Raw genomic sequence first — 8,591 nt, forward strand, 5'->3', positions numbered from 1 at the left:
GTTTACTTTTCTTTTGGAGGACTCTTTCTGTCCGGCCTTTGAAGTAACTGAGGTATAGCTTTAAAGCTGGGATCAACAACTGTCACTGCAACACTTTACAGCTGGGTGTCAACACCATGACACCTTTACATGTGGAGTTAACAGCGTCACTGTCACACCTTAACAGCTGGGATCAACACTGTAACTGTCAGCATCACTGTTGCAGCATCACAGCCGGACTCAACAGTGTCACCGTCAGAGCTTTACAACATCACCATCACTGTGGGTCACCCCTCTTCACCGAGCTGATACTGTATCCAGTGATATAGGAGACCAGGTGAAAAGGCAAAAACATACAGACAGTGACCAGTTAATTTCAAAGCCTTTTAATAAATTCTACCTGTAATTCAAGATCAATTGTCAGATATGTTGAACTGCCAATTATTTCTACTATTAAAATTTTAAATTTTCTTACACTTGGGAATTACAGCAAAGGCACATCAAACAGGCAATGGATGATAAACAAAAGGTTAGTATTAGCTTCACTCTCATCATCCAAAAACCATTGATGGTTGTTAGCAGTGGAAAAGATATTTAAGTGTATGGATGTATATCAGTTGCTCAATTGAGTCTCGTCTGCTTCTTCTTCATTCTCTTCAAAATATTCGCCCTCATCAGCGGTAGCGTCTTGATACTGTTGATACTCGGACACCAAATCATTCATATTGCTCTCCGCTTCAGAAAATTCCATTTCGTCCATTCCTTCCCCAGTAAACCAATGCAGGAAAGCCTTCCTGCGGAACATGGCTGCAAACTGCTCTGATATGCGTTTGAACAGTTCCTGGATCGCTGTGCTGTTCCCTATAAAGGTAGAGGCCATTTTGAGCCCTCGGGGCGCGATGTCACACACAGCCACCTTGACGTTGTTAGGGATCCACTCCACAAAGTAGCTGCTGTTCTTACTCTGCACGGCGAGCATCTGCTCATCAATCTCCTTCATGGACATGGGACCCCGGAACACAGTGGCCACCGTCAGGTAGCGGCCGTGACGAGGGTCGCAGGCAGCCATCATGTTCTTGGCGTCAAACATCTGCTGGGTGAGCTCAGAGACCGAAAGGGTGCGGTACTGCTGGCTGCCCCGGGCAGTGAGAGGGGCAAAGCCGGGCATGAAGAAGTGGAGTCTGGGAAAGGGCACCATGTTCACAGCTAACTTCCTCAGATCGGCATTCAGCTGGCCAGGAAACCGCAAGGAAGTTGTCACCCCACTCATCGTTGCAGACACAAGGTGGTTCAAATCCCCGTACGTCGGAGTGGTGAGTTTTAAAGTACGGAAACAGATATCGTACAGTGCCTCATTATCGATGCAGTAAGTTTCATCAGTGTTCTCGACTAACTGATGGACAGATAAGGTAGCGTTGTAAGGCTCGACCACGGTGTCTGAAACTTTGGGTGACGGCATGACACTGAACGTGTTCATTATTCTATCGGGATATTCCTCGCGGATCTTGCTGATCAGTAGCGTCCCCATTCCAGAGCCGGTGCCACCTCCCAGCGAATGAGTGAGCTGAAAGCCTTGGAGGCAGTCACAGTTTTCGCATTCCTTCCTTAGCACGTCCATCACCGAGTCCACCAGCTCTGCACCTTCTGTGTAGTGTCCTTTGGCCCAGTTGTTTCCTGCACCTGTTTGTCCTAATGGCCAGAGAAGAAGAAAGAATTACAGATCGACATTTAAAATCACAAGTGCTGATTGAACTGCTACATAAAATTTCCAGGAGTTTTTAGTCCATAATGCAGAAAGAAACACATGTTTTAAAGGTTGCCAATTGCATTTTAATCTTATATAAACAATGAACAGAAGTAAAAAGAGTCAGGAATCAATGATCACCTCGAACAAGTATTCATTTGTAACCCTTACATATCTTCACATTCTCTTGCCTTGAAACCATCACTACACATTTTAAGGACTTTTATTATTAGTTGGTTTTGAAAATCTTTTCTAAATATTAAAATGCTGAGATTGGTAGAGGATAAAGCATTAAACAGAATGAATGAACTGGATGTCATAAAGGCCCTGAAATCTGTCAAAAGCAGAAAGCATATTCTTTCCACCAAACCTTTGAGATCTGAGAGGCAACAGAAACATCCAGGTAAAACTCATGTGGTCACAAGTAGAATGCCCAAGCTCTGCACAGGGGTCAGAATTGAACCCAGATTCCTAGAGCCGTGAGGCAGTACTACCAACTGATGCATCTCCATGCTTCCACTTTCCAGCATATTCCTCCATATCCCAGAAACACCCTGTGGGAACAGAGGTTCATCTTGCAACATTGCTTCCCACCATATGGAAGTTGCCTTACAGGCCACTCACAATTCCGACCTGGAAATATATTGCTGTTCTTTCAGTGTCACTGGGTCAAAATACTGGAGACCTCTCCAAGGGCTGCAGTGGTTAAAGAGGGTAGCTCATCACCACCTTCTCAAAGGTATCTAGGGATGGGCAGTTAAATGTAACAAACAACCTGCTACAGCAACTTGGTAGGTCAAACAGCATCTGTGGGGGCAAACGAACCAGCGACATTGTAGGTCAAAACCCTGAATTGGGTCTCCACTGAGTTCTTCCAGCAGATGAGTTGCTCCAGATTGTGGCATCTCTTGTATCTCCATGTACAATTCAATGCTGGTTTGTCCTATGAAGCCCATGTCCCTTGAATTAATGCATACCATGTGTTTTAAAATAAACCCACTCCAACCCAGCAGTGGAACAAATGGATTAATGAGAACTGGTGGCTGGTTTTCTTTCAGTGTGTTGTTACACGCCTTTTCAGCTCATCCTGAATTATCTGTGACCCTGAAAGTAAACTGCAGTGTGAGCTGAATGGAGCTTACAGCCACACTGCTGAATAAGCTAAACAATTCCAAACTGGCTGCATCAGCCTCACTGTGGTTAGCAGCCAGCTTTTTCAAAAGGGCGATCTGCCGACGAGAAATCCTGCTGCTGCATCATCTCGTTGAACAAAGTCCAGCCAAGAACACGTGCTTGCTTATACTCTCCAGCACTGCTTGTGAAAGAGGAGATGTACTTCTGTGCGTGGAACAGAGGTAACAGCCTGAGGCAAACAGCACAAGGAATATTAGAAATAAACCATTTAATTCCGGGAGTAGATGAAATTTGGAATTGATTATCTGCAGGAAAGCTGGAAACTGAATCAGTGTCTTTTAAATCAATTAAACTGGCACTAGAGAATAATATGCAGGGGAATAGAACTGGTACAATTGTCTCTCAGAGGACATCATAGATCCGATGGGCCAAATGGTTTCCTCTGTGCAACAATTTGATGACTTTATCCAGATTTTATCTCTGTTTGGAGATCAGCAGGGGTGGGGGGACTTCTGAGAGCAAGTTCTTGTAAGCAGACAGTTCTCAGGCCATCTGGTTTACATACGGTACATTGGAGATGATCCCACATCTCTTCTAAATGACTCCACAGAAACAGGGAGATCCGTTAAAAATGGAGCACTTATATCTGACAGTGTTTAAAATTAGATTCTCTCAAAAACAAACTGCACAGACTCGGGTCAAAGACTCTCAGTTCTTGAATGCAAGCAAAAGAAATAATTTATCTAAGCTGAACCACTTCTTTGAAATCGTGTCATTTTGTCTTCTACATTATGCCTATATTTGAAGGCAGCAGAGGAACAGGACTCCACCTCTTGAGACTTAAATCCCACTGCCGTAAATCAGATCAGAACCCCTCCCTCCACCATCTGCAAAGTCTCACTGGCTGACAAAGAGCATGACAGCCAAACTGTTTCCATCGAAGTCGGCTAACCAATGATACTGTGTTCAAAACAGGAATGGGCTTGCACTTCCAGAGTCCAGGGAGATAAGAGAAAAAGCAACGTTACGTGAACTCAAATGCAAAATGCTAGAGATGTATTTCTTTTTGCCTCATTACATGCAAGGTTCATCTCAGCTTTACTTTGTATTCAGTAAACCTACTTTGAAATCTTAACGAAATGCAAGGTTGAGTAAGCTAGGCTTTTTTCTTTGGAGTGAAGGAGGATGAGAGGAGACTTATTAAGGTGTGTAAGATTATGAGAGGCATAGCTAATCCAGCACCTTTTCCTAGGATGGCAATGGGTAATAAGAGAGGACATCCTTTAAAAGTGAGTGGAGGAAAGTTTAGGAGAGATGTGAGAGGTAGGTTTTTATACACAGAGAGTGGTGTGTGCCTGGAACACACTGCCAGGGGTAGTGGTAGAAGCAGATATATTAGGGACATTTACAAGACTCTTAGATGGCCACACAGATGGAAAAAAACAAATGGAATGCTATTGGCAACATAGGAAGGAGGAGTTAGATCGATCATGGAGTATACTTATATAGGTCGGCAAAACGTTGTGGGCTGTACTGTGCTGTATTGTTCTATGTTCAAAATGATTTGCGTCTCAGATTCTAAATTAGGTTCTTAGCAAACTATAAAAATATAGTTGTGACCACAAGTTGGAGTAATGGACGTGCACAGACCAAAACAGAACTTCAGGATGCGGAGTGTTGAGTGACCTAGAAAGATCAGGCAACTAAAGGCCATCACTCACAGCTGGATTCTACCTCATCGTGCAGGCTCTCGGCTGAAGCTGCCCACCACCTCTTTGCACCCCCGGACACTCTTGGTCCACTGAGTTCCTCCAATGGTTTGATATATTTTTGTTCTGATCACACCATCGGCCATTTCAAGTTTAATTGTCATTCACCCATACACATGTATACGGCTAAACGAAACAGAGTTCCTCTAGGGATAACATGTAGGATCTTTGGTTAACTAGAACCTCTCATCCATCCTAAGCTGTTGCTACACATGGTGCAAGGAAGGATACTTGTCTAGGTTTGGTTTCCCGGCCTAATCTCAGTTAGACACACATCTCCCCAATGTTCTCACTTTTCTGTCCTCTGCAGCAGCTTTGTGACATCCCAGCCCTTCATTAGTCAGTAAGCTCTTTTTCCCAAAGGACTTATTCCAGCCAGGCCTCTTCACTGTTCACTCTCACAGAAGCCACCTGTGAGATCAGAGGGAATCCACAGACCTTCTCCTCCTTCCATTCATCTCAGAACAAGAGGGCCTAATTGAAACCTTCTAATGTAATATAGACAAGGAAAGAAAGCCTGTGACTGCCTTTCAGTGTCACAGTACACAAACATTGGAAAACTCCCTATCCAAAGGCAGAAGAACAGTCAATGAGCTGGCAAGTCAGTTTTGATTTGCAGCAAGTTATAAAGAACTCCTGTCTCAAAACCTAGTGGCTCCCCAGTCACTGTTAAGCTGAGAAGGGTCTGTGCAAGGGTTCTCCAAGATGACACAGCCATAGCACCACAAGCCAACACAACAGCACATGCAGGAAACATTACTCTGCCCAACCTCAATGTACCCCATTAACACAAAGGGTCTGGGAATAATTTGTTGGAAAGCAAATTTTGCACTTGTCTGGCAGCTCTTACATCACTGCGCCGGCCTTGTTTTACATTTTGGGATAGCCCAGGCCGAACACTCGGAATATTAACCCCTTGCTTTCTTCTCGTGATGATCAAGTTTCAAGCGAAAGGAAATCGACAGGATCTGGGACAGCGGGCATCCTTCAAAAGGTCAACACACCCAGGAGACTCACCAAATATGAAATTATCCGGTTTGAAGAGTTGTCCCAAACTCCCCGAGCGAACACTGTCCATCGTCCCCGGCTCCAAGTCCAAGAGGATCGCTCTGGGAACATACTTCTGGGCTGCAAGGTTAGTCGATTTGCCATGTTAGTGAGAGTCACACACTGAAAGGCAACAGCCGGCGGAAACACCAGCCACCTCCCCCCACCCGTTGCAAGAATTCCCCCTCCCCACCAGAAACTCACACATCGCTTCGTTGTAGTACACGTTGATTCTCTCCAGTTGCAAGCGCGAGTCTCCAATGTAATTGCCCCCGGGATCGATGCCATGCTCGTCGCTAATCACCTCCCAAAACTACAGCAAAGTAAAGAGAGAGAGAATAAATTGGATTTCAGTCTGTGGGTATGGAGACAATTGGATTTCAGTCTGTGGGTATGGCTCCCTGTCTAATCACCAGACCGACGCGGAGAGGCGCGGGGTCTGGCCCAACTCCAGAATTAGAGTGTATAAATCGCCCAAAATTCCTAACGGAAAATCTAAAGCCCCTCCCAAAAACAACAAGTGCTTTTGAGAGATTTCTTCTCCCCTGCTACAGGTTTGAAGAGTTTGGGAGGAACTTCAGTGAATACCCCGACACTGAACGCGTTCGTTCCCGGGACACGGCACAGAAGTTAGCAGCTCGGGATTTATCCCACCTTGCTCCCGATCTGGTTCCCGCACTGTCCCGCCTGAATGTGAACAATCTCTCGCATGGTGCTCGTCTTCACGGGCTCCGAGTCGACCACTTGTCCTCTGATCCCGGTCTTGGGCGGCTCCCTCGGCCCTTTTTATAAAGTAGGCGCGGCGCCCACCCGCCCACATTCCTGACCGTCCCACTCAGTCCAGAGGCGGAGCCAACGCAAGGGACACTGAAACCTCCGACTGACTGAGCGGCGAAAGCCGCCGGTGGGAAACTTACTGGTCGAGGAGTCCCGTGATTCACGGTTCAACCCCTACCAGGGCATTTGTGGAGCTTGGTATAACACAGAATAGTAGAGCACAAGAACAGGCCCCTTCGGCCCACGATAGCTGTGCTGACCATGTTGCCAAACTAAATTTATCTGCCTTTATATAACGCACACCTCTCCATTCCCTGGCTGTTCATGTGTCTCCCTAAAGATCTCGTAAACACCACTGTGATATCTGTGTCCATCACATAAGAACATAAGAAATAATTGGAGCAGGAGTAGGCCATCTGGCCCATTGAGCCTGCTCTGCTATTCAATAAGATCATGGTTGATCTGGCCATGGACTCATCTTTACCTACCCGCCTTTTCCCAATAACCCTTATTTCCCCTACTATGCAAAAAACCTATCCAAGCTTGCCTTAAATATATTTACTGAAGTAGCATCATTGGGCAGAGAATTCCACAGATTCACCAATCTTAGGGAAAAGCAATTCCTCCTCATCTTTGTCCTAAATCTACTCCCCCAAATCTTGAGGCTATGTCCCCTAGTTCTAGTCTCACCTACCAATGCAAACAACTTTCCTGCCTCTTTCTTATCCATCACCCTTGACAACGCATTCCAAGCACCCAGCTCTCTCTCTCTGTAAAACAGCTGTCTGACACATCTCCTTTGAACTTTCCCCCTCTCTCCTTAAATGCATATGCTTTGGATGTTTCTTTCCTGGAAGAACGACTCTGACACTATTCCGGATCTATACCTCTCCTAAATTTTTAAACTTCTATCAGGTGTCCAGATGAACAATTGAAGTTTGTCCAAACTGTCCTTAATCTAGACAGCATCCTGGTGAACCTCTTCAAAGCATCCACATCCCTCCTTTAATGGAGTGAACAGAACTGCACTCAGTGGCCTGAACAAGGTTTACAACAGACTCCATTTCTCTTACACTCAGTGTTCTGACCAGTAAAGCCATGCGTGCCATATGCCTAGTTATTTTTGTGGCCACTTTCAAGGAGCTATAGACTTGGACCCCAAAATCAATGTTGTTAAAGGTCCTGCCGTCTACTGTGCTCTCTCCCCTTATATTTGACCTTCCAAAGTTCAAACCTTGCACTTTCCAAATTTCAACACAGCTGTTTCTCTGCCAAAATCTGTAACTGATCTGCACCCTACACAGTGCCCTTTCACAACCTTCATCACTGTCCACAAATCGCCAGTCATGTTGTCCACAAACTTAATATTAAAAACAAGATTGTAATGCCCAACGTTCCATCTACCACAGGATCACTAATGGCCTCCAGGCCAGGAATCCCACCATCCCACCCAAACCCAAGCCCACTGATGCTTCAAGGTATACTTAGCTGCACACCCAACGATCAGCTAGAAACATAGAACTGAACAGCCCATATCATCTTTGCCAACGATGGTACTTATTTGCACCAATCCCTTCAGGCTTGTATCCCTCCACACCTTTCCTCTCTAAGTATAAGCAAATGCCTTTTAACTAATGTAGTTATAACTGCAATCTATAATTATATCCTGTTCCAATATACCTGCTAACTTAAAACATTGGGAAGGATTTTTAAAACAATTTGATGTACTGATGCATAGAGGATTGGCTTTAACAAATGTGACACCCACTGGAGAGAACCCAGAAGAATCCATTTGATCATCTGCTTTCAGTACATCGGACATTGAGAATCCTACTATTTACTTTGAGCTGGGTGACAAATTGGTTAAAAGGTTGGCACAACATTGCGGGCTGAAGGGCCCGTACCATGCTGTATTTCTGTTGTGACTTTTGGGGCAACAGAAGGAAAGAAAGAGATATTAGGGTGTTGTGTACGGGGAGTGGGTTTGGATATTCATAGGGAGTGAGGCCCTGAATATTTACAAGAAATCTGGAAATTAATGGAGTGTGTGAATAGAAACAGGGAAAGAGTGTGAATATTTAAGTGGGTTTTACACAAACATGTGTGTGTGTGTGTGTGTGTGTGTGTGTGTGTGTGTGGAT

The 8,591-nt window shown here is 45.0% G+C and overlaps 1 protein-coding gene across 1 annotated transcript; it reads right to left on the reverse strand.

Annotated features, from left to right (window-relative positions):
• Positions 1-349: 349 nt before the first annotated feature.
• On the reverse strand, positions 350-6,479 carry LOC140197990 (tubulin beta-5 chain-like). The gene is made up of 4 exons (XM_072258748.1): positions 6,328-6,479; positions 5,878-5,986; positions 5,644-5,754; positions 350-1,668 (listed from the first exon to the last, which is right to left on the reverse strand). The coding sequence occupies exons 1-4, from the start codon at positions 6,382-6,384 to the stop codon at positions 593-595; spliced, it is 1,353 nt and encodes a 450-aa protein (XP_072114849.1). The 5' UTR covers positions 6,385-6,479; the 3' UTR covers positions 350-592.
• Positions 6,480-8,591: the final 2,112 nt, after the last annotated feature.

Source organism: Mobula birostris, chromosome 1, assembly GCF_030028105.1.
Source record: "Mobula birostris isolate sMobBir1 chromosome 1, sMobBir1.hap1, whole genome shotgun sequence".
In the NCBI taxonomy this organism is placed as follows: domain Eukaryota; kingdom Metazoa; phylum Chordata; class Chondrichthyes; order Myliobatiformes; family Myliobatidae; genus Mobula; species Mobula birostris.

Coding starts and splice junctions, on each gene's coding strand:
- LOC140197990 (XM_072258748.1), bottom strand. CDS start 6,384: ATGCGAGAGATTGTTCACATTCAGGCGGGACAGTGCGGGAACCAGATC. Junction 5,987..6,327: donor GGAACCAGATCGGGAGCAAG/GTGGGATAAATC, acceptor ACTTTGCTGTAG/TTTTGGGAGGTGATTAGCGA. Junction 5,755..5,877: donor GTACTACAACGAAGCGATGT/GTGAGTTTCTGG, acceptor CTAACCTTGCAG/CCCAGAAGTATGTTCCCAGA.